The sequence below is a fragment of the Malus sylvestris genome, chromosome 4 (assembly GCF_916048215.2).
Source record: "Malus sylvestris chromosome 4, drMalSylv7.2, whole genome shotgun sequence".
Taxonomy (NCBI): Eukaryota; Viridiplantae; Streptophyta; class Magnoliopsida; order Rosales; family Rosaceae; genus Malus; species Malus sylvestris.
This window is the reverse complement of record NC_062263.1, coordinates 26,676,502-26,700,500: the sequence shown is the minus strand read 5'-3', so window position 1 is coordinate 26,700,500 and position 23,999 is coordinate 26,676,502. Positions and strand designations below refer to the sequence as shown.

The window sequence follows — 23,999 nt, the reverse complement described above, 5'->3', positions numbered from 1 at the left end:
AGAGAAAGGTGCAGCAATGGAGAAGAAGAAGAGAGAGATGTGTAATTGTGGGTGTGTTTTTTTCCACCTCGTTGTGCCTTTATTTATAGTAGTAGGATAGGTAAAAAATTTTCCCTTTAGGATTACAACATTTAATAGGTAATCTACTTCTAATAGGAATATAAGAGATATTCCCATATCTACTAGGATTTACACAATCACATTCCTAATCTAATAGGACTGTAACACTTCCCCTTGAGTATATAAATACTCAAGTAAATGGCGCATCAGGTCTTCAGCGATGAAGTAAGTAAAGTTGATGAAGTCGTCGGCACAATGAGCGAATGCAAGTCTCAAATCAATGGAAGAATGCATAAAAAAGTAAAACTCACAAAACCTTGCTATGGTAAAACCCAAGGTGGGAGAAAAACAAATAATCTAAGGAGAAAAGTGAGAAGTTGCATTAAGTCAAAACAACACGTCTTTTGGACGCAAGTAGAATAGCTCACAAGGGTATGATCAACCCAAGATGGGTGCCTCATTAAAACCTAGTTAGGTGGCAAAAACCTAGTGGGAAAAATGCTCCTAATCGTAGGGAAAAAGAGTACATTAAGATCAAGTGAGTATACTTTTGGATACTCCCCCAGAGTCTGACATAACTTCCAAATGAGAACTACAAGCATTGCATAGGATAGTTAGGCATACCAATTCCTCGGACAAGCTTATGAAAGGTTGACTTCGGCAGTGACGTCATGTAGAGGTCTGCAAGGTTGTCTGGGATCGGCTTGCATGACTTCAATCTCCTAATCCTTTGCTGATGTAGATGTAGATGCAATATGTCTTGGTGTTGACTTCGTTGATGTATAATTTCTTGGTTAAATGGATACATGCGGCATAATCTTCATGGATCGTCGTTAGGACTTCAACGATGGATGAAAAACAGCAAGTACTTCGTAATGCTTAACAAGAACTCCTAACCATGTCTCACTTGTGACGTAGTGAAGTGAGGTGAGTCTTGAAACGATTCGAAGATTTCGCAACTAAGGTCATATCGTGGACCTTCAAGATATTGCGATATCCCTAACGGTAAAGACATAACCATTTGGGGATTTTGTCCTGTGCGAGTTTGATAAGTAACTTGCGTTAGCATAACAAACAAGGCAAGCATCATTTTGAGGATCATGGGGGTTGGATTCGCTCGAGATGCGTTGGGATTTGCCCATGTGGTACCTTCAGGGTACGTCTTTAATACTAATTCAGTGGATACGTGTAGGCGCGGTGCTGCATCTTTACCAAGATCAACAGTGAATGAGATGTCCTGTCTAAATACAATGAGCTAAGTACAACAAAGCGCAAAGTTGAACTTAGATATGGAATTTTGGATTTCATAACCTCTTCAAGGGTTTCATTTGCAACGTATGGACGATCATATGTATACTTAAAGGTAACACATTCAGGGTGTAGTTCGACTAGTAGACCAAAATACCGTCAGAACAATGATTCAACTTCAGGTTAAGGTATAAACGAGTTTTCCTAAGATCTTTCATCTCAAATTCCATCTATAGGTGCGAGGCAGTTTTCTCAAGCTCTTCTGGAGTCTTAGTGAGATTCGTGTTAACGACATAAACTGTAACTCTAGCAATTTGGAATAAGACTTCATAGTTTAACACTATTGATGCACAAAACCGGAGGGGTCTTGGAACAACATGAATCCGACCGTGAATCTGCAAGAATGTAAATAACACAAGATGTATCGTGGTTCACCCTAATGTTTGGACTACGTCCACACTGATGTTGATATTATTTCACTCTGAATGGTGAATGTACAAGAAGGCTAGAGGCAGTGTGCTCTCTAGCCTATTTTCTATGTTTGCCCTTTCTGAGATGTTTTCTCTCTTCCCATGGCCTAAACTTTGACCTCCTCTAATGAGGAGAGTGAGGACTCCTTTTATAGAATAAGGGATTCTCACTTATTACATATTTGCCCCTTCATTTATTACATAATTACATTTGAGTCCCCCGAGTATTTATACGAGGTCTAAATATGGAGGCCCTAAATATGGTACAAATAAAGTGGTTTTTGGAAGAAACACCAAGTATGTGCTTCTTGCAGGAAGCACTTGGATTTTATAAGGGATTAGCTACATTTTCACCGAAAGCGCTTTCAGTCATTTTAAAAGCACTTCAAAACGAGCCCTTAGTCTATAATTTTAGTCTCCCTAGCATCACCTCATCTCTTTTCTTCGATGTGTGCATGTTTCTCTAACATTCAAATAGGATATTCTCTCTAGCTTCAATCAAATTAGAATTTGCCAGGATTTTCAAGGACTTTAAAATCATAGTGTAGTCAATTCAGATTTTAGAAAAGGATTTTAAAAGACTCTGAAATCATGGTGTAGTCAAATTAGGATTTAAGAGGATTTTAAAAATACATCCAAATCTAGAGGTAGTCCAATGAGATTTTAAAAGATATTTTTAGAATGATGCTAAATCTATGGATATTCAAAAAATAAAAATTTAGTAGGATTTCATGAAGTTGTGGATTTCGTTGGATTTCATGTGTGCGTATGGCTGCTTATGCTTATTTATTTATATTTTATTCTCATACAAGTGATATTGTAATCTTCTCTCTTTTTTTTTAGAATTCTTTCTCCCACACACCTTGCCCCATTTGGTGAAACGAACCAAACATTCGCTCTTAACAAATGTAGCTACATTGTAGCTTAACCGATGTTTACGTCTTATATATGCCTATTTATGTATTCTACATGGTTTGTATTCATAGAATTTACATGAGTTTGTGTGCATAGAGAATTTTTGTTTTCCTTAAGGGTTGGTTTGAGATTGTGGTACTTAAAAAAAGGTAGCTTATTAAAAAAAAATGATATTTTGGATGCGGTTCCTAATCCTTAACATTCTTTGATTAAAACCTTAATAGTATTCAAAGTTTAATCAAGGTCCCTTGACTTTGTACACCTCATTATATTACTATTAATATTTATATTTTTATGGTTTTAACATTAATTGCTTGATATTTTATGAGATTTATAATCCTATAAATTTTAAATCACTCATTATAATACTATTAGAAATGGTTACAATAAAAAAATTCAAATATTTTGGTTGAATAAATGGATAAAAACTATGTAAAAATAAGAAATAAAAAATGGCAAAAGAATGTATCCATAGTGTTAAAAAAAATGGTACATTTCACATATAACAAAGTAGCACATTAATAAAAAAGAATGGATACATTAGAAATAAATTAGGGTACAGATAAAATATTAAAAATTATGAATATAAATGAATTTTTAAAAATATAGGCGCTAAAAGAAATTAATACATGGGTACAAAATAAAACTAAAAAGAAAATACTACAAATTAAAAAAAAATGTTGCAAATTAAAAGTGGGTACAAACTAAAAATATAAATATATGATACAAAGTTTAGACATAAAACATAAATATACCATATGTAATTGTTCTATCATTGATTAAATATACAATGCCACGTGACGGTATACACATGGGTACAAACACAAATAAAATTTTAAAAAAATATGGGCACAAAAAGAAACTAATATATGGGTACAAATTAAAAATGAAAAGAAAATTGGTACAAATTAAAAAATATTTGCAAATTAAAAATAGGTACAAACTAAAAATAAAAATATATGATAAAAATTTAGCTATAAATATAAATATATTAATTGTAACATTTTTAACATTAAAGGAATATATTTAAAAATAAAAATATTTTATTATTCAAATAATTAATGATGTTATTAATACCCAAGGACCTTGATCAAAAATTGAAAATGAATAGGATTTTAATCAATGGAGTAACAAAAAGAAGGATGTGAATCTAATTTTCCCTAAAAAAAATCTAGAACATTAAATGTGTTTGGTAAAACAATTAAAAATTGATGTCAATGAAAATAAAAAAACATAGAAAAGCAGAAGCAGGTTTACCATGCTTCTAAAAAAATGTTTTTTTCTTCAAAGCATAATAATCAATGCTCATTTAATGATTTTTTAAATGGCAAGTATATCCCCATATATTTTACAAAATTACAATCTTTGCCCCTATATTATTGTCTTTGACAATTATTATATCATATTAAATACTTGTTTGGACCCAAATTTACACCATTGGCCCAAGTAATTGAGGCCGTTGAGTGAGCATAGCTCTCAACCGTTGGATATGAATAGTTAAGATAATTATTATTGAATGATATATTGTGGTTTTAATCCTGATACATCTTTTAATAATATATCAATTTATCTAAACTAAATATGATCGATATCATGAGAATGGATATATAATAATCAATAGTCAGAGGAAGAATTGCCATTCATTTGCAATTCTTCAGGGGGACATGCATACACGTAGAAGGGAATTGCCATTCATTTGCAATTCTTTAGTGGGACATGCATACATGTGGAAGGCAAACAACATGATCAAGGTGATTTTTTGGCAGTGCCTCATTTATTGCCGAGTCTAGGAGATAATAATGGCATCTAAAAGATAGGTTGTTGCTTATATGGAGAAGTCTTTGACTGGGACTCTAGCTGACAAGTTTGAATTGAAATTAAATCTTGCAATAGTGTGAAGCTGCGCCACACAACATTTGTTCCTATAAATATAGAAGCGTTGTGCAACGTGAAAGGCCTTTCAATTCAACACACAAACTGTCCTGCGCAAACTCTCGCTCTACGCAAAACCTCTCAACCATCTTGAGATTTTTTATTTTCCTTTTTCGCCAACACATCTTCAGTTTGGATAAACAACACTATGAAGGCAACCGGCAAACATCTTCAGTTTGGATAAACAGCATTGTTGCTGTAGAATCAGCCGACCGTGGAACACCTTCAGTTTGAATAAACAGCACTGCGACAAGGCCGACTGGTTATCTATCCAAGTCTCGGTCGAGGAGGATTTTCGAATCCTTATCGGTAAAGGTCATCTCGTTAGCCTTCTCGGCGAAACGAGGTGTTACAAGTTACTATACTCAACAAAGGTCATTTCATTTATGATTGGTTATTCGCAAGTAGATTTTAGAGTTTGGCATTCTGATGGCCGAACCATTTTCACAATCAAGACATACATTTGTTTTGAGTATTTGTGTCCCTATACTTTGGTGTCGATTCGGCATGCTTATACTCTCACGAATATAATCACCGTGACCGAATCCGGCGCCGACGATTTGTGAGCTTCGTAGAACTAGTAGCTTTGTCTTCAAGCTCTAGAACCTGAAGGCCGAGACGTGTTCCTTCCTCGGCCGCAGTCGCGAGATCAGGAAGTCAGCTACGCACTCAACGCAACATCAACACATTTTACTCTTCGGTCGAGCTCGGCCGACGAGTTGGCACGCCCCGCATACAACCGAATGACGTAGTTAGCTTACTAATTACTCGGCATGCACACCATATAGGCTTGGTAGTTTTTAGGGTCAACAATACTATATCATTTTTAGTCATTTAACATATTCAAAGAAATTTATACAAAAGTTTACCAAACACTTAGTGTTTTTATTTTTATTAAAAGTACTTTTACAAAAAAAATGTTTGTCAAACACTTAATAACTTTATTTGACAGTTGTTTATAAGTATTTTTTTAGTAGACGATCCCCATAGGATTTCGAAGTAATTAGAAGGGGATAAGAGGACCTCAAATGTAAGTGTCACTAAAACAAATATACATGCTTAAATATAGAGTAGATACATATAACAGCAGGAGGGGATAAGAGGAAAGGCCAACGGAACTATCAACAGAGGGAATGAGGTTGCTGAACTCGTCAATGGGTGCAAAGTCGCCTAAGTAATCAAGGTCAACAGAGGTGGTCTCCGCCACAACAAACAGCACGCCCTCTGCATTGCAATCGATCTCCAAACGGCCCCCGTTTTGCTTGAGACGGCCAACCAAGGGGTAGAAGAGCACGAGGCCTTGGATAGCGCGTGCTTTAGCACCGCCGGGTTGAAGAAGTTTGACCTACAGTTTTGATCAGGCTTGTAGAAGTAGACGCTCGGCGTGTGATTGATAGTACGCACCAGAACCAAGCTGTGCAACCACAATGCTCTCCGTGGCATCTCCTCCACCGGCTTCACCATCGTTGAATCCCTCACGTTCACCTTCATGACCTTCTCCGCCATCCTTTCTTTGTATTCTATTTTTTTTTTTTTTTTTTTTTTTTTTTGTTGTTGTTGTTGTTGCTGTTCTTAACGCAGGACCTTTATTTTTGGTCGAATGTTCTTGTCACAAAGACTAATAAGAAGAAAAGAAAATACAAGGTACACCTCTGACTAGAACCAAAACCGTATCTTATATAATGAACCAAAGGTAAGAGCCGAAAAGGAGAAAGTTCGGACCGAACTTTTTACGTTTAATTATGAGAGGTAACAAAAAAAATTACCTTCTCAACTTTTGGATTTTACATCTAAAAATGTTTACTTGATTGTACAATTGATGTTTTACTTGATTGTACAATTGATGTTAAACTTTATGATCAATTGTTGTTAGATCAATTGAGATTCTGTTGACTTTCCAAGTAACTAGAAGCTAATTCTGTTTCTTCAGTGACTTGAATGCTGATGCAAACGTGCCAATTCACTGCCAAACTTGGTTGAGCGGATAATTAACTTGAATGTGGTAATATGATGAAATGCGCTGTTAACTTCTGTATCGAGTGACTCTAGCGACGAATGAACGCTCTCGGCCTTGAGTTCTAAAATATGAAGACATGGTTGTGCAAATCACTGTGAAGTAATATGAAGATAAGGTTGTGCAAATCATTATGAAGTTATGGATTATGTAAACCGGGTTCAACAACCTCATCTGTATTGGTCAAAATAACAAAATAATTACACAATTTCTAGAACTATAACAAAATAACCCACACTATTTCTGAAACTATAACAAAATAATTACACAATTTCTAGAACTATAGCAAAATAATCCACACTATTTCTGAAACTGAACCAAAATAATCTACATTATTTCCGGAAAGGTGCCTTTCTGGAACTACAACAAAATAACCCACACTATTTTAGAAACTGAACTCAAATAGCTCACATTATTTCTGGAACTACAACAAAAAAAGCCCACATTATTTATGAAAATTAGACCAAAACAATCTATACTTTGTCTGGAGGGAAACAAAATAAACATTATTTTTGGAATTACAGCAAAATAACCCACATTATTTTGAAACTAAACCAAATAACCAACACTATTTCTAAAATTGAACCAAAATAACCCACACTATTTTTGAAACTGCAACAAAATTACATCTGTTTTTGAAACTGAACCAAAATAATGAGTTTTAAAACTAGAAGATTTTTAGTCTTATGAGCCAAGATTTTCACTACGTTGTGTTTAGATAAGGATTTTGAAGAGCACTAACGAGTTTTAAATTATTTCTTTACTCTTCACAACTACTTAACTTATTTCCCTAATAATATCATCTCGTTGGCAGATAATTAGCATTCTTGTGATAGGTTGAGCATGACTTGTGGAAGAGCACTAACGAGTTTTAAATTATTTCTTTACTCTTCACAACTACTTAACTTATTTCCCTAATAATATCATCTCGTTGGCAGATAATTAGCATTCTTGTGATAGGTTGAGCATGACTTGTGGAAGAGCACTAACGAGTTTTAAATTATTTCTTTACTCTTCACAACTACTTAACTTATTTCCCTAATAATATCATCTCGTTGGCAGATAATTAGCATTCTTGTGATAGGTTGAGCATGACTTCACAAGTCATGTGATACATCTCATTGACATGTCCCTTTTGAATAATATATTCTGTGATTTTTTTAATTAGTCTTAATATTGTTCCCTAGATATTTTTTTTTTGTCAGGAATAACAATTGATTTTATAAGGGAAATACAAAAGGAGACAAAAGGGTGAGGGCTCAGACGCACAAACCTAGACAAAAGATAGAAAATAAAGGTGATTTGACCTAAAAAAAGAAAAAAAAAACAAAGGTGATTTAACCCACATGAAAAAGAAAACAAATGCATAGACAAATACATGAACACAACCAAACAAATATTTAATGGGAGTGTGGCCCCAACAAACTTCACGCAGTTAAAAGCCTAATGGAAAAATCCATCTTTTTTATGGAATGGACTGACGGAATGAGACTTCAGTTAAGGGCATTGGCTGGAAAAAAAACAATTAGTGTTGCATTGCACATGGGCTTCTTTATTATTTATGAGGCTTTAGCTTTTATTCTTATTATATTGTATTTTGTTCTTGTTATTAAATTTCATGACTTTTATATTAAATAAAGTTATAGGGTGAATTTTGATTAAAATAAACTTATCTCAAGCTCTTTTTATTAAAGCTTCTTTAAATTAATCGCAAATTTTTTGAAATTTTTTTAGTTTTAGAAACTCAAAAAAAAAATGGAGTTGGACAAGTGTCGTTCATTGGGCCTGACAACATGCTTTCATCAAGAAAATACTATTGGCCCGACGAAATTTTCATGTTCGTCGGTCAAACATTGAGCAACTGTTTTTGAGCTACGAACTTTGCCTGACAGAATGTTGTTGAGAAAAATTAGAGGCGACAAAATCGTGTTTGCCCTAACGAAGTTATTTCATCTGAAAAAAAAAAAAACTTTTTTTGCAGTGTTCATTGTAATTGAACCTTAATCTGTGTAATTTTTTTTTGGCAATGAACGTTACCTTTGATAAAATAAAATAAAAACTCTGAGTGTTTGTATGCCTAATTAAATGAGACAAAGACTTATCTTTTGTTTTATTACGCTGGTCAAGAATTTAACAGCTCAGAGTATTCAATGATGCAATCAAAACATTGTGGATGTAGAAAAAAAAAACACTAATTTCGACTTGATGGACTTCTTGAAACACTAATCGGCCATTTTTAGTATGGTTCTGCTAATGGAAAGTGAGATCGTGCCTCGGGTAGAAAAACTAGATAAATGGAATAAGATTGAACAAAGATTTCAATCCTAAATCAAACTAATAAAATCCAATGGTATGAGAAAAAAAAAACCTAACCGGTAAAAACTTTTAGAAATCCGCTAAGGATAGACTATTACAGGACTCAAAAAGATAAACCCTAAACAAGAATCTACCAAATACTTTTGTCATGTCTTACGCAGTCCTTGCTTAAACTCTTTCGAATCGATGACCCTCACGAACAAGCATGCTAGCACATAGTTTTCAATATGGATATATGAATATGCAAACTAGAAATAAAAGGCTTCACAAAGTTACTTTATAATTCTAATTCTGTTGGAAATATTGGCGATCTAGATGCTACTTCTCCTGCAACAAATCACATAATATTAATATTAGTATATCATAATTTTATCTCCACAATTTATAAATAAAATAAACCAAATAAGATAAAATACTTATCTTTTGTAGGTAGAGAACACTCGATCCTTGATTAGAACAACTTTGTAGGTTGAGGTGTGTAATCACTGTCCTTAAGAGTAGATTTTGCCTTTCTAAGACAATGTCTCGGTGTAGCAAGTTATGACGCCTTACAATCCAGGATACAACAACCTATGATCATTTTAAGCGTACACTCGCAATACATGGATCGAGTGAACAACTTGATCCTTTCCTTTGGCATTTAAGAGTTGGAAATTATAATAGCATTTGAGAGAAATAATTTGAAGTACAATAGACAAAATTTATTCAAGGGGGAAAAATAGAATATATAGGAAAAAATGGGAACACCCTTTTGACCGTTAGATTTGATTTTAATGAAATTGTGTGACCAGTGATTTAATCTCAATCACACAATTTCATTAAAACTAATCCAACGATCAAAAGAGTGTCCTCATTTTTTTAGAAAAATGGGGATCTCTTTACATAAAGGGTCTATATATAATATATATATATATATATATATATATATATATATATATATATATATATATATATGACAAAAAAAACAAAAGGACGTTGGAGGATTAAAGAGATGATTGATTAGGCAACACCACAATTGTAATTCAAAACCATTCATTATACCTCAACGTTATAATGCATCATTTTTCAGTTTTACAAATCAAAACTGAAATTAGGAATTTAAAAACAAATTGAATAGTATTAAAGTGACCAATAAAGAATTGTATTTTGAAATCAATGTAAATCTCTCAAATCTTTTTTTTTTTTTTTTTTAAAGTAAGTAACAAAGGTTTTCAAATTTTGTTTTTATTACCAAAAAATCATGTTCCACCAAGGGTAAGAAAGAAGAGAATTGATTTTAATGTGAAAAGAGGAAAACAATTTTCTAATTGATTTTTAAGAATTTCATTCCGAATAAAACTCAATCACAAAAATATATTTTTCAATATATGATACGTAGATGCAAATTACCTTGTAGACATTGTCGATCCTTGATCTGCTTAATTTGAATAAGTATTGTGCCCTAAATTAATCTGCCTAAAACTAAGCCTGAATCTAAGAAATATGGACACAATTACAAGTGTAGAAAATTAGCCAATTCCTAAGTAAATTCACGTTTACAGAAAGAGATAAAATCGAAATTATAGTTCTACCAACGTGTTCTTGAATTGAAATAGGAAAACCCATAGTGATGCTACCAACCTTTTCGATTGGAGATTTTTCGTCTATCTTCTTGATTCTCCTTCTAATAATTAAGTCTCCGGACTCGTTTAGAAATACTTTTAAAATAACTAAAAACGTTTTTGGTGAAAATATTTTTGAAACCAATCGTTAATAAAAATTCAAATGGATATTGGAAAAACATTTGAAGTGCTTTATGCAAGAAACACGTATCTGATGCTTCTTTTAACAGGCACTTGAATACTTTTGGAACCCAAAATTATTTTCACAAAAAACGATTGTAGTTATTTTAAAGGCATTTCCAATAAGCCCTCAATCATCCTACACGCTTATAATTTTGTTGCCAAAAAATGAAGAAGCAAGTACTACTGTAGGATTGTGGCATTGTGCTATCAAAACAAGGTTGATGGAATCTGAAGCCCCTTAACAAATAGGTAGGTTGGCTTCCTATCTACATAACGCACTGATACAAAGTTCGAACCTTTGTCTCTAACAATTTGGATTTAAGAAAACATAAAAACCGCAGATGTAGGTTAGGTCAATTGGTTGATCAAAGTAGAGTGTTTACCACCTAAATTCAAGTTCGAATTCCTATTTCTCTTTCAAGAGTAGTTTAGAGTCAGACTACCTCATTAAGAAACCATGAATTCTCAATGGTGTATCCAATGACGAAGTTGAGGCACATAAAGAATTCATTTGGAACTGTTCTTGTAGAAAAGACGGAAGTGCTATTACTGTCAAAAGTCAAAAATTTTATGAAAAGTTCAAGTGCTTCTTAAAAAAACATTAAGTGTTTACGAAGAAACAACACTCTTTCACATTTTCCCCCAAACATGAGAAGGGCTTTTATGTTGGGTTGTTCATCAAATGAGATTGAGTTGAGCTTTTATAAGGAGTTTAAGGGTTGAGTCAGAGGCCAATATTTTGGGCCATTGACTGACCAACAGGCTCACATGGACGAGAAATTTTTTATTGTAATCGGAACATGAGTGATATACATCACGTGTTTCTATATAAGTGGTGAAAAATATTATTATTTTAAATTATTAATTTTTTAACACACATATCCTACCATTTGTATAGTAACACGTGATGTACCACCTCGTTTGCTGGTCACACTAAAAATTCTCTCCTGCAGGACAGGTCACTCTTGGGCATAGAATAATTGAAATACGTTACTTTATTCTGCTCCAGATACGACGTCGCTTCTGGTGGTCTCCGACTCTCCGGCATTTGTTCCATCGAACCTCCGGTTAATCATATGGATCCGTTTGTTTGCTGAGAAAATCGAAGGAAAATAGCCAAGAAAGTACTGATTGAGAAATTCTTCTGTATTTGTTTGGTAAAGTGATCAAGTAACTCTAATTTCTTCCTCCAAAACCCTTCGGTCGAACCCAAAGAAACCACAAAGGGATCATCAGGTTCTCTCTCTCTAAATTGCTTAGAACTTTTGTGGTAATGTTTGTCATAGATACCACTCTATGTATGATCTGGGTATATAAAGGAGTAAATGTGTTGTAATTTTTCTGGGTTTTGCTTGAAATGAATGACGGATTGTTTTTTTCGTTAATTTTTTTTCATATTTCTTTATGTGTGTGTTAAAGACTAATTCATTTGATTATCCTGGGGTTTTGGTTGTTATGAATGAGGGATTAATGGGTTTTGTTTTGCTTACTTTTGTATGCGAATGCATTCGTTGTTTCGTGAATATCTGTGTGCAAAAAGCAATCCTGAACATGGAAGATACGTACATTGTGAAGGACGTTTCAACGAATGTGTGTTTCAAAAATGTTGGTTTTGTGTTAATCACATTTACGTGTGAATGTATGGATAACAGTATGCAGACACACAAAGTGATTCAACAAGCTTCGTCTGAGCATAGACCATAGTGTAGATGTTTATTGCTGAGTGGATTTTTGTTCAAGTACTTGGGTTGGGTTGGTTTATACTTCTTGTTTTGTGGAAGCGCGTGATGTTTTTTCGTTGCGGAAAAGTCTGCATTGGTTCAATCATCTTGGTGACTTACTTTCTTCCCGATAAATTCCATTTTGCAGAAAAGAGAAGAGTACCATGGATGATAGCTGCGCTGTTTGTGCGGAGCCACTTCAATGGGTAGCTTATGGGCCCTGTGGCCATCGCGAGGTCTGCTCCACCTGCACTATTCGGCTCCGTTTCATATGTGAAGATTCCCGTTGCTGCATCTGCAAGAGTGAATCTAAGATCATCTTTGTCACGAAGGTTAGGCATTTCTGTTGCTTACCTAGTTTAAATTGCAAAGTGTTATGTTTGCTTTGGTTAAATTACAAGGTCCAAGTCACATGTATTTTCTAGAGTTGAAACTTTTTATCTTATGAGATCCAGTTCAAGTACTTCTACTGTTCTACTTCTCCTGTTTTTTGAAAATCTATCTTGCTCCTACACTTCTTTTCCCTTTTCCAGGCTTTAGGCGACTATACAACGATGATTAATGACTTTTCAGTTTTCCCAGCCGATCCAGTGGAGGGTCAAGTTGGAAAGTACTGGTATCATGAAGGAACACAAGCATTTTTTGATGATCTTGATCACTACAAGATGATAAAGGCCATGTGCAAGCTATCTTGTGGCGTTTGTGATAAGATAAATGAACAAAAGAGTGAAGGGTCAAAGAGACAGCGGGAGTTTAAAAATGTCGAGCAGCTGAAAAATCATTTGTTCCATTGTCATGGATTGTTCATGTGCAGTCTGTGTTTGGGCGGTAGGAAGGTGAGCTTTACATTTAGATGACTTAGTTGACACTACATCCGATGATGAATAATTAATATATCTCATATCAGCGTTTTATACTTCCCATTTTTTGGTTATATATCTATTAGGAGTTTATACACTTGTACTCTGATTTAATGGCTAAATTCTTCTCTGATTTGGAAGCATGAAGCATTAACCTTGATGCTGATGCTTATTATTTTCACCCTGATGTATCTGACTGTAAGTTGTAATACAGATCTTTATCTGTGAGCAAAAGTTATATACTAAAGCTCAATTGGGTCGGCATACAGAGACAGGTGATTTAGAGGTAGACGGCAATGAGACTGAAAGATGTGGATTTAATGGACATCCTATGTGTGAGTTTTGCAGCAATCCGTTTTATGGAGATAATGAGCTGTACATGCATATGTCCACTGAGCACTATACTTGCCATATATGCCAAAGGTAACCTGTTTCGAGTATTTGAAGGTAATTATTTACTTTAAAAGTTTTTTAGCAAACTTATATCCGCTGCATCTTCAATGCAGGCAACATCCAGGACAATATGAATACTACAATATCTATGATGACTTGGAGGTCAGTTGTTTTGCATTTCCAACTGATTATTGTCGATGCTTTGAAAGTTCATCATTGAGACTCGCTTCTTAGTTGACATGATAATCTATATTGCAGAGTCATTTTTCTCAAGCTCATTTCTTATGCAAAGATGACGACTGCTTAACAAAGAAGTTTGTTGTTTTTGCAACTGAATCTGAACTAAAGGTGATATCTTAGTGCATATTACATGATCTTTTTCCACCTCTTCTGCTTGCCATGTTATGTTGAGGTTTTGCTCACTTGATTTTATATCTGCAGAGGCATAATGCCAAGGAACACGGAGGGAACATGTCTCGTTCTAAGCGTAATATTGCTCTTAAGGTTTGTATGTGATATAATCGTAAAACTTATGCGACATTTATAGCGGATGGGTTTATCATTCCATCTTGCTTTTTTTGTTTTGTCCACTCAAGCAGATACCAGTGAGCTTCCAGTGTAGGAGAAGTAATGAGGCAGATCTTCATGGACCTTATGTTAGAGGACGTGGTTTTCATTTTAATTCTGCAGACAATCAACTTTCCGTGGCACTTCAAGCTAGCCATGATACAGCCACTGCAGAAAGGTGCCGTAATGCATCCTCTAGTACACAACAAGCTTCTATTCACCGAGAAACAAGCGAACTTGAAACTGTTGCTGGCCGTTTTGAGGCGTTAGCTACTGCTGAATTTGAGTCTTCTTCAAGAGAAAATCCCCGGATTGAACTACAAGAAGCATCATCCTTCCCTCCACTTCCAGTGGCTCAAAGATACAGGCAACAGAAATTAAGAAACGGTTCAGCAGGATTGGGTGGTAGTTCAATGGCTTCTCGTATTCGTCGCCTTAACAAAGTAACTGTCCTTAATACTTCTCCAGTTTGGCCTGCAACAAATCGTCAACCTAAATCATCTGCCAGTAGTTCTCACCAGAAAAAGCCCTCTTCAGGCTCTGGGCACATATCATCATCTAGTTCTCCTGTATTTTCCCCGAGCGGTCCCGTTAACCAAGCTGCAGCCACTGGGTTTGTTTCATCTAATTTTACTAGTCCACAGAATTCGACTGGAACCAGTAAGGTCACCCAATCTGCTTCAGGTCCAAAAATTATCAATACTGGTTCTTTGGACTCCGATTTTCCTTCTGTTTCTGCTAATCAAACAAATAAAGAACCTGCTACTGCAAGTATTCAGAGAGTGCCAAAGGTTGGAGATGTTCATGTTGTCAACAAGTCTGTTGTGGAAAAAATCCGTGATGCTTTGGAACTTGATGACAACAAATTCTCCGCATTTAAAGAAATATCTTCAGACTACCGCAAGGATATAATCAATACAGAGGAATATCTTGCTTATGTCTACCAGTTCGGCCTGTCACATTTGCTTCTCGAGCTAGCTAGACTCTGTCCTGATGCTGAGAAACAAAGAGAGCTTGTCGAGACATACAATTTTAATATGAGGAGCAGCGGTACTCATGAAAACAGTTTGTGCAATGGCAGTAGCAAGTCAAGGAGCAGAAGCTCCAAGAAGGGCAAGGAAAAGTGTGAAGATAATGGAATTAAGAGTTCGAAATATGCTCTGCTAGATTTTCCTGTCATCCCTGTGAGGAATTTGCAATCGAACCATAAACCTCCAGCGGAAGATGCAGCGGTCTCATTGAAGGACATCGTTCAGTCAGCCAAAGGAAAGTCGAAGATTTCAGTTGATGATGAACTTCCAGAGAATCAAAGGCCGACAGGTCAAAAAGGTTCTCAGTCATCTGGTACCAGCTCAAATAACAATTTGGGGACCGCAGGAGCTGGTACTAAGCAAGGGAAAAAGACTCCAAAGTTTCTCAGAAACCGCCTTGGCAACGATGCTACAAAACTCTCTGAACATGGTGATTGTCCTGAACCGATTCAAGAAAAAAAGGACGGAAACAAGGATCCACCAGAAGGATTGCCAGTACGTGGAGTTTGGCAAAATGGAGGTGGTCGTAAGCTCGTGAAGATGACCACGAGGGATAGCAGAAAGTGATGAGTTGTCTAATCCAAGCGAGGACGCATCCGTTTGTGGTTGCAAGGGTTTCCACCAGATGAACTCTCTTTTGTATGAATGTGTTTCTGTGTCATATGCAGTCTGTATGTTTTCTGTAGTTAGAACAAAAAACTTGAAGCCGTTAAGGGAGTCGTGACGGGCGGTTGTCATTTAGAAGTAGCCTCGAAACAGACGTTTTTTGGTTTGATGAAATGCAAAGGTCTTCCTTTCTCACCATAATGATAATTTAATTTTCAACGCTCCTAAATTATCTGAGTATCGATGGTTACGTGCCTTCAACCATGTGACTTTGTGGTTACCTTCGGTCTCACGCATATGGTCTAGGCTGGGTTTGTGTGTCTGACTTCGTGCACTCAAGTTCAAATTTTTCTTGCGTAAATTACAAACTTTCAAATACCGTCTAATCCAAAGAAGCAAAGTGCACTTGGTTGGTGGCCGAAAGTTCAGATGTTAATAAATAAGGCGTGTGTCATGATAAGCTCGTATTTATATATATTTTACATCAAATTCACTTGTCTTTTTTTAGTCAGTTCCTTATATTTTTGAGATATTTATTTTGTTTTTGTGTTTTGTAGGATTTGTCAAGCAAAGAAAAGAAAAATAACACAAGTGGGATTTTAAGTAACAAATTCGTCAAAACTGCGTGTGCAGATCAGCTGACTTTGGAAGCAAGTTGCGAACAACTCAAAATGAATTAGAGAATGGGCCTTATATGCTTGGAAAGCTACGGATGTCTATTTTTTGGAGCATTTTGCGGATTGTTAATATCATTTTTCTAGAAGAAGTTATGGCCGTTTTAACACTTAAAAGTTCACAAGAGACTGAGCAGTTTGTAACTGCAATGAAAGCAATAAACCCAATAAATCTAGCCACGAAAACTGATGCAGCCAAGAACAAATTAGCTGACATTTATTCAAATATAAAAGGGAATGAAATTAAAGATGAGGATTAAGAGGGAGTAATTGGCATAAAGGCTACCCAAAGAGTTACAATTGTTTTACCATTTCCTCCCACTTATTGTCATCACTAAATGGCTATTAGTGGGTGAGTTAAGGAGAAGAAAATGATGTAGCAAGAATTGGTTTAAAAGCAGCGGTGGGGAAGGAAGGAAGGAGGAGGCCTTAGTCGATTTCTTTCAGTTCTACCTTCTCAAACTCATGTTTATCTTTTGTTTTTATTTAAGGATTATGTGCAACTAAATTTTTAGAAGTTAGGGGCTGTTTTGAAGCCCCGAATATAATTGCAAGTTTGTTATGACATTTCGTTTGAATTACTTTTATGAATTGATGAAAATTGGTTCACTACTTGTCTCATTGATGAATTATTTATGTGTTTTCTACAGATGCATACTTAGTAAGCATAACTAGGATTCTAATGCTATGAATATGTGTGTGTCTGCCCTTGTCGAATGAGGACCTACATATGTTCTAGAGTAGTACTTGTTAATTGCGATTAACATGTGAACCAATTTCTAGGATAAGTAAGACAACGCCAGTACTTACGATGCATTGTGATGACTCAAACTCTTTTCGTTCTTAATGATTTCTACTTGTTAAATATATGAACACGCCATTCTAGATTGCATGCTAGGGATTAAGTTAAGTTTAAAACGTCATTTTCTTAACATACTACATAAGAAAAAGTAATAGGTTGAGTTCTAACATTGAACCAACTTGAGCATCTTCATCCGGAAATAAAAGGAATTTGAATGAAACATAACATGTTTGCATGATTATTTGATGGTGGATAGCAATTCTCTTAACTCGTTTTTCTTAACTTGTGAACTACAATCTATTTTTTTATTATTTAAAATTCACTTTTGTCCTGTTTTTTTTTGTTTAATTTAAATAGCAAATCAACTCCAAAACTCCCAAAAATTTGTATGAGTATAGCTTTGTGTGTCTAGTGTCTTCATATAAAATTTCGTAGACTTTAGATAAGTGTAAGTCGGTCTAATAATTATTTTTCGATGGCTCGTTAGTATGGACAACAACCTAGTTTTTTGTGATATTTTAAGTAGTTAGATAAAACAATATTCCATGGGAAAGACCCTTATTTTCATATGCTATAATTAATAAATCTTAGTGTTAAATCATAGGACATTTGTGTGCTACTTTGTGGTATGCTTTTAATCCTATCATGTCAACAATTGACAAGCATGCGGGGATAGCTCAGTTGGGAGAGCGTCAGACTGAAGATCTGAAGGTCAGGTGTTCGATCCACCTTCACCGCAAAAGCATTTTTTCAATTCTTTTTCACTCCTTGTCGATGCATTGTGCATGGGACCTCATTCGACAATATCTCGTGTCGTTTTCTTCAAGGCTTTTGTTTTTCCTAATTTAAAAATCCAGAAACCCATTTTCTTAGTTAAAGCAAATTCTTTAACGAACAACAACAATAAAGCTTTATATCACTAAATGAACAGTGGTTTTGTGACGTCATGCATGTTAATAGTTTTGCTTAGATTTAAGAAGAATTAGGTTAATTATTTGTTAATCATTTGAATTAGACCAACCATTATCCGGAAAAGGATTCTCGCTAGATCTTTTTCATGAGAATCTAGGGGATTCCGTGATCATGACAGTTCATCGTACATCGTGCGGTTAAAAATCATTTTAGATTTAAAATTTAAACTTAAATATAAATAATATTTAACAAAAACTGACCGTCAAATGTACAATAAACGATCACGTTCACGGAATTTTTCATAACCCCAAAAGAGGATCCTTTTTAGTCCTCCAACACCGGGATCATGGGTTAGGTGGAGATCACTTTTGCATTGCATGGCGTGTATACTAGGGCTGGGCACGGGCCGGGGCGGGCCGGGCCGAACCTAAGTTTGTAGGAACCGGAGCTTAAACGAAACGAGCCGGGACGGGGCGGGGATTGGATTTTCTAGTATAGGAACCGCACATTACCCGGCCCGGTTGAAACAGTGTGATCATACATGAGCCAACACACTACAACAAGCCTAATTCTCAGAGGTTGCAAATCTTCACAAGTACAATTTTAGGGATATAAACAGTGTGATCATACATGAGCCAACACACTACAACAAGCCTAATTCTCAGAGTAAAGAGCTCTGTCAACGGTATGAATAAACAGTTTGTCAAACATTTCAAATTAGCACAACGATATATATATCAATCAATGCAAACAAGATGAAATAAATAATTGAACACAATTTTGTATCAATAAAAGGGTCTTGGTGGAGCCACGAGATGAAGTGAAGGCATCATCAATACCAGCCACGGGATGACTGCAAAACCTTCCCTATCTTCTGCAGTCAAATTTGAAAATTTGGATGAAATGAGATGATATATTTGAAAGTAAATTTGGATGAAATGCCCTAAAATCCCTAAAACCCAAATTCAAAATCCCTAAAATCCCTGAAACCCTAGTTCAAAATTACAAGCAGAAATTCACATTAATAACAATCACAAGTAGAATTGTGAGGAATGTGGTGTCAAGTGAGCAGCCATTCAAGAACCCAACAAAACCCCTAGATCTAGAAAACCCTAATTTAATTTTCAATCCTAAATCCCTAAAACGTAATACCTTAAAACTGAAGAGGACTATGAGCAGAGTCGTGCGCTGCAAATATGGGTCTAATTTAGACGGAGGAGGCGTCGTTTCGAGTTGTTCAACTTCGTCCGTCCCTTTGAGTTCGTCACAGAGAGAGAGAGACATGGCGGCGGACGCAGCGAGGAAGAGAGGAGCAAATTAGGAGAGATGGAGGTCTGACGATGATGGTGGCGGGGTATGGAGCTGGGACGGTGGGAGGCTGGGAGCGAGTTAGGAGGAGGTCTCGAGGTATGGGATGACTGATGAGGAAAAGAAAGATCGAGAAGCCTAAGGATGACTGATGAGGAAAAGAAATGGGCCGGGTATGAGTGAAATGTAAAGTGTCGGGGAATAGAGATCGAGAAGACTAGGGATGAGGAAAAGAAACGGGCCGGGGGCCCGTTCCCTTCTATTTTAAGACCCGCCCCGCCCCAATAATTTCATATACCCGAACCGTCCTGCCCCGTTTTGTGTTTAGAAATATTGGACCCGCCCCGTACCCGTCCCGAACCTGAATTACCCGCCCCTACCCGCGGTTCCTGTACCCGTTTGCCCACCCCTAGTGTATACAACGTGGACTCCAATACTTCGACGAATAATGAAAATAAAGCTCAAATAACATAGATTCGGATATATTATTTGTGCCCTTTATGCTTGTGATTAGATGTGTTTTGTTGATTCTTACGCCACTTAGCTACGTCACACCACACCAACAATGCCTCCAAATGTCCACAAATCCTCAACGTCATACTCGTCAAACGTGGTCCAATAAGTGCTTAGTAAGATGTCTCACTAATCCACTAAACTTAAAAAAGAGCGATACTTCTTTCAAATAGTAAAAAATGCCTCTTGTTAGTGGACAAATATAATAAAGTATAAACAATAACTTATTATCAATCATGCATTATAAACAATAACATATTATCAATCATGCAACATGCAAAGGAGCGTGAACAACTTTATACAATTTTTAGTCATCAACATGTGTCTTAGTGTAATTATCTTTCATAGCATGTATTATTGAGCGGTTCAAAAAATTAACGGTTAGATTTGGCACATAAAAATATAATAAATCTTTTCAACGGTTATATATTATATATAACTTGTATCACTTTAGTATTACGTAACATTACAGCCGAACCGTGCTATGAATTAAAACCCAAAAAATATAGTAGTTGAGCTTAAATTCACATTCCAGAGTTGGTAAACGCCCATATACTCCACCAAACCCGCAGTGACGGAAAACAGTAATGTATATGCATTCTAGTAATATTCGATTCTACCTATTTCTCTTCTCCTAATATTGAACAATTTAACACACTGACGTTATCGTTGTAAAAAAGAAAATCAATTTACCAAAATAATAATCTAGAAAAAAAAAATGGTGATGGATTTCTATAAATTATGTGCAGACAAAAAGGTACTGCAAATACGAACTCCACGTATAAAGGAACAAAACCAAATAGGACGGTCTGTCGCTTTACTCCACGGACTCCCTCCAATCCCAGCCCTCAATCCACCCCTATCCAACGGCCAAGATCTTCAATCTCCCCCGCCATCACCAAAAACAAATCTTAACCATCAAGATCAAAGAATACGAATAAAAAAAATCATTAAAATTGAAAACAAGAGGAATATTGTGACTGTAGTCTGTATGTTTAAGCTACCACTACCAGAACACTTTGTCTATAAATAAAGCCCGGAATTCTCGGATTCAGTGTGGCAAAGATTCGAGCTTTCAGGCACCGAAACACTGGGAACACGCTGAAGCTCAAGACCCAGGACTCAGAGTTTCGCTTTTGGTAAGGAAGCACTTTTAGAAACCTCAAAAGCTCATGCAAATGCTTTTGCTTTTCTTGTTCTTGAGTAGTATTTTTGCTTGATGCTGTAATTCCCTTGCTTTTGTACTCTGTTTGAGTCGTTTCTTGCTGAGTTCGAATCCCGCTCCCGTAGTTTAGATAAGTTTAAAAGTAGAATATCGTTCTTATTTATAGATTTGGAAGTTGGGTTTTCTTATTTTTGGAATTTGGGTTACTGGGTTTTTCTTATAATTTGCTTTTGTTGGGTACGTTCAATTTGTGTTCGTAATGAAGTCTATGTGTTTGACTAGATTCAATGTATATTGAAGCAAGAAATGAACGTCAACAAATTTACATAAAAAATTACCATACACTCTGACACTAATTTTTCTCTAAAAGCACTTTTACAACTAGAGTTACCAGATACTCAACTGCTTTATTGTACTACTGTTTATTCTGACGCCACAACACAACAATACTAGTTTCATCTGTTTTTGTAGCTTTTGCACCGACTTCTTTTACTTGTTATACATTACTGTTAGTATGATTACTTGGACAGGAAGAATGGTACTTTCATGCTCTCTGGATCCGAATTTGATCATCCTACAATATGTGGTTAACCGGATAGATTCTCCGATTGATTTAGTTTGATAGCTTTGATTCTTGTTTTTGCAGCTTGTAAGAATGGCAGTGCCAGCAGACACCTTCCTGTTTACTTCCGAGTCTGTGAACGAGGGGCACCCTGATAAGCTCTGTGATCAGATTTCTGATGCAGTGCTAGATGCATGCCTCGAGCAAGATCCCGACAGCAAAGTTGCCTGCGAGTCTTGCACCAAGACGAACATGGTCATGATCTTCGGAGAGATTACAACCAAAGCCAACGTGGACTACGAAAAGATTGTGCGCGACACCTGCCGTACAATTGGATTTGTTTCCGACAGTGTTGGTCTTGATGCTGACAACTGCAAGGTCTTGGTTAACATTGAGAAACAGAGCCCTGATATCGCCCAGGGTGTCCACGGTCACCTGACCAAGCGGCCTGAGGAAATTGGCGCAGGAGATCAGGGTCACATGTTTGGTTATGCCACTGATGAGACCACTGAGCTTATGCCTCTGAGCCATGTTCTTGCCACCAACCTTGGTGCCCGTCTCACTGAAGTTCGCAAGAATGGAACCTTGTCGTGGTTGAGACCTGATGGAAAAACACAAGTCACTGTTGAATACTACAATGACCATGGCGCTATGGTTCCAATCCGCGTCCACACGGTTCTCATTTCTACTCAGCATGACGAAACTGTTACCAATGATCAGATTGCTGCTGACCTCAAAGAGCATGTTATCAACCCTGTTGTTCCTGAGAAGTACCTAGACGACAAGACTATTTTCCATCTTAACCCATCAGGTCGGTTTGTCATTGGTGGACCTCACGGTGATGCTGGCCTTACTGGCCGCAAAATCATCGTTGACACCTACGGTGGCTGGGGAGCCCATGGTGGTGGTGCCTTCTCCGGCAAGGACCCCACCAAGGTAGACAGGAGTGGTGCCTACATTGTTAGACAGGCTGCTAAGAGCATTGTGGCCAACGGTCATGCTCGCAGGTGCATAGTACAGGTCTCGTATGCCATTGGTGTTCCCGAGCCACTATCAGTGTTCGTTGACAGTTATGGCACTGGAAAGATTCCTGACAAGGAGATTCTTAAACTAGTAAAGGAGAACTTCGATTTCAGGCCGGGAATGATTGCGATTAACCTTGATCTCAAGCGTGGCAGGTATTTGAAAACGGCTGCTTATGGACACTTCGGTAGGGATGACCCTGACTTCTCATGGGAAGTGGTGAAGCCGTTGAAGTGGGAAAAGCCCCAAGGGTAGAACAAGTGCTTTTCCTCTCTGCTTGCAGTTGATCAATAATCTGCTTCTTCCAAGCAGCCGAAATCAAGAGTCTTGCTTTTGCTTTTACTTTTGCTTGTAGACGTCTTTCCTTTAATCTTTCTTTCCACTTCAAATATTTCAATTTGGCATGTTTGGATCATATTATACAAGATGTATTGAATTTTGATTCTTGGTGTATGAAAACAACAACAACAACAACAACAACAACAAAGCCTTTTCCCACTAAGTGGGGTCGGCTATATGAATCCTAGAACGCCATTGCGCTCGGTTTTGTGTCATGTCATCCGTTAGATCCAAGTACTCTAAGTCTTTTCTTAGAGTCTCTTCCAAAGTTTTCCTAGGTCTTCCTCTACCCCTTCGGCCCTGAACCTCTGTCCCGTAGTCACATCTTCGAACCGGAGCGTCAGTAGGTCTTCTTTGCACATGTCCAAATCACCGGAACCGATTTTCTCTCATCTTTCCTTCAATTTCGGCTACTCCTACTTTACCTCGGATATCCTCATTCCCAATCTTATCCTTTCTCGTGTGCCCACACATCCCACGAAGCATCCTCATCTCCGCCACACCCATTTTATGTACGTGTTGATGCTTCACTGCTCAACATTCTGTGCCATACAACATCGCTGGCCTTATTGCCGTCTTATAAAATTTTCCCTTGAGCTTCAGTGGCCTACGACGGTCACACAACACGCCGGATGCACTCTTACACTTCATCCATCCAGCTTGTATTCTATGGTTGAGATCTCCATCTAATTCTCCGTTCTCTTGCACGATAGATCCTAGGTAGCGAAAACGGTCGCTTTTTGTGATCTTCGCTAGATTGCTCCGGTCATTAGTGTGGATAAGT

The 23,999-nt window shown here is 36.6% G+C and overlaps 3 protein-coding genes, 1 long non-coding RNA gene and 1 other non-coding gene across 5 annotated transcripts in view; 3 read left to right on the top strand and 2 right to left on the bottom strand.

Moving 5' to 3' along the window:
- LOC126618503 (shikimate O-hydroxycinnamoyltransferase-like) overlaps positions 1-6,218 on the bottom strand; it is a 38,639-nt gene extending 32,421 nt beyond the window's left edge. Inside the window, exon 1 of the mRNA XM_050286595.1 lies at positions 6,203-6,218. The gene's annotated coding sequence lies outside the window, so the exon portion shown is untranslated. The remainder of the gene's footprint in view (positions 1-6,202) is intronic.
- Positions 6,219-11,743: 5,525 nt separating this feature from the next.
- On the top strand, positions 11,744-16,146 carry LOC126618499 (uncharacterized). The gene is made up of 8 exons (XM_050286589.1): positions 11,744-11,975; positions 12,609-12,792; positions 12,994-13,296; positions 13,535-13,743; positions 13,827-13,875; positions 13,972-14,061; positions 14,155-14,217; positions 14,313-16,146. The coding sequence occupies exons 2-8, from the start codon at positions 12,625-12,627 to the stop codon at positions 15,876-15,878; spliced, it is 2,448 nt and encodes an 815-aa protein (XP_050142546.1). The 5' UTR covers positions 11,744-11,975; positions 12,609-12,624; the 3' UTR covers positions 15,879-16,146.
- Positions 16,147-18,059: 1,913 nt separating this feature from the next.
- Positions 18,060-18,132, top strand: TRNAF-GAA (transfer RNA phenylalanine (anticodon GAA)). The gene has a single exon. It is a non-coding gene; the product is annotated as a tRNA-Phe (tRNA).
- Positions 18,133-18,893: 761 nt separating this feature from the next.
- LOC126618510 (uncharacterized) lies at positions 18,894-19,853 on the bottom strand. The gene is made up of 2 exons (XR_007621739.1): positions 19,458-19,853; positions 18,894-19,179 (listed from the first exon to the last, which is right to left on the bottom strand). It is a non-coding gene; the product is annotated as an uncharacterized LOC126618510 (long non-coding RNA).
- Positions 19,854-21,100: 1,247 nt separating this feature from the next.
- LOC126618507 (S-adenosylmethionine synthase 5-like) lies at positions 21,101-23,318 on the top strand. The gene is made up of 2 exons (XM_050286600.1): positions 21,101-21,265; positions 21,938-23,318. The coding sequence occupies exon 2, from the start codon at positions 21,947-21,949 to the stop codon at positions 23,129-23,131; it is 1,185 nt and encodes a 394-aa protein (XP_050142557.1). The 5' UTR covers positions 21,101-21,265; positions 21,938-21,946; the 3' UTR covers positions 23,132-23,318.
- The last annotated feature ends 681 nt before the right edge of the window (positions 23,319-23,999 follow it).

What these genes read in the sequence shown, in the direction of transcription:
- LOC126618499 (XM_050286589.1), top strand. Translation starts at nt 12,625, where the DNA reads ATGGATGATAGCTGCGCTGTTTGTGCGGAGCCACTTCAATGGGTAGCT. An exon ending in CAACTGAATCTGAACTAAAG is followed by an intron (nt 14,062 to 14,154) that starts GTGATATCTTAG and finishes TTATATCTGCAG; the next exon opens with AGGCATAATGCCAAGGAACA. An exon ending in AGCGTAATATTGCTCTTAAG is followed by an intron (nt 14,218 to 14,312) that starts GTTTGTATGTGA and finishes CCACTCAAGCAG; the next exon opens with ATACCAGTGAGCTTCCAGTG.
- LOC126618507 (XM_050286600.1), top strand. Translation starts at nt 21,947, where the DNA reads ATGGCAGTGCCAGCAGACACCTTCCTGTTTACTTCCGAGTCTGTGAAC.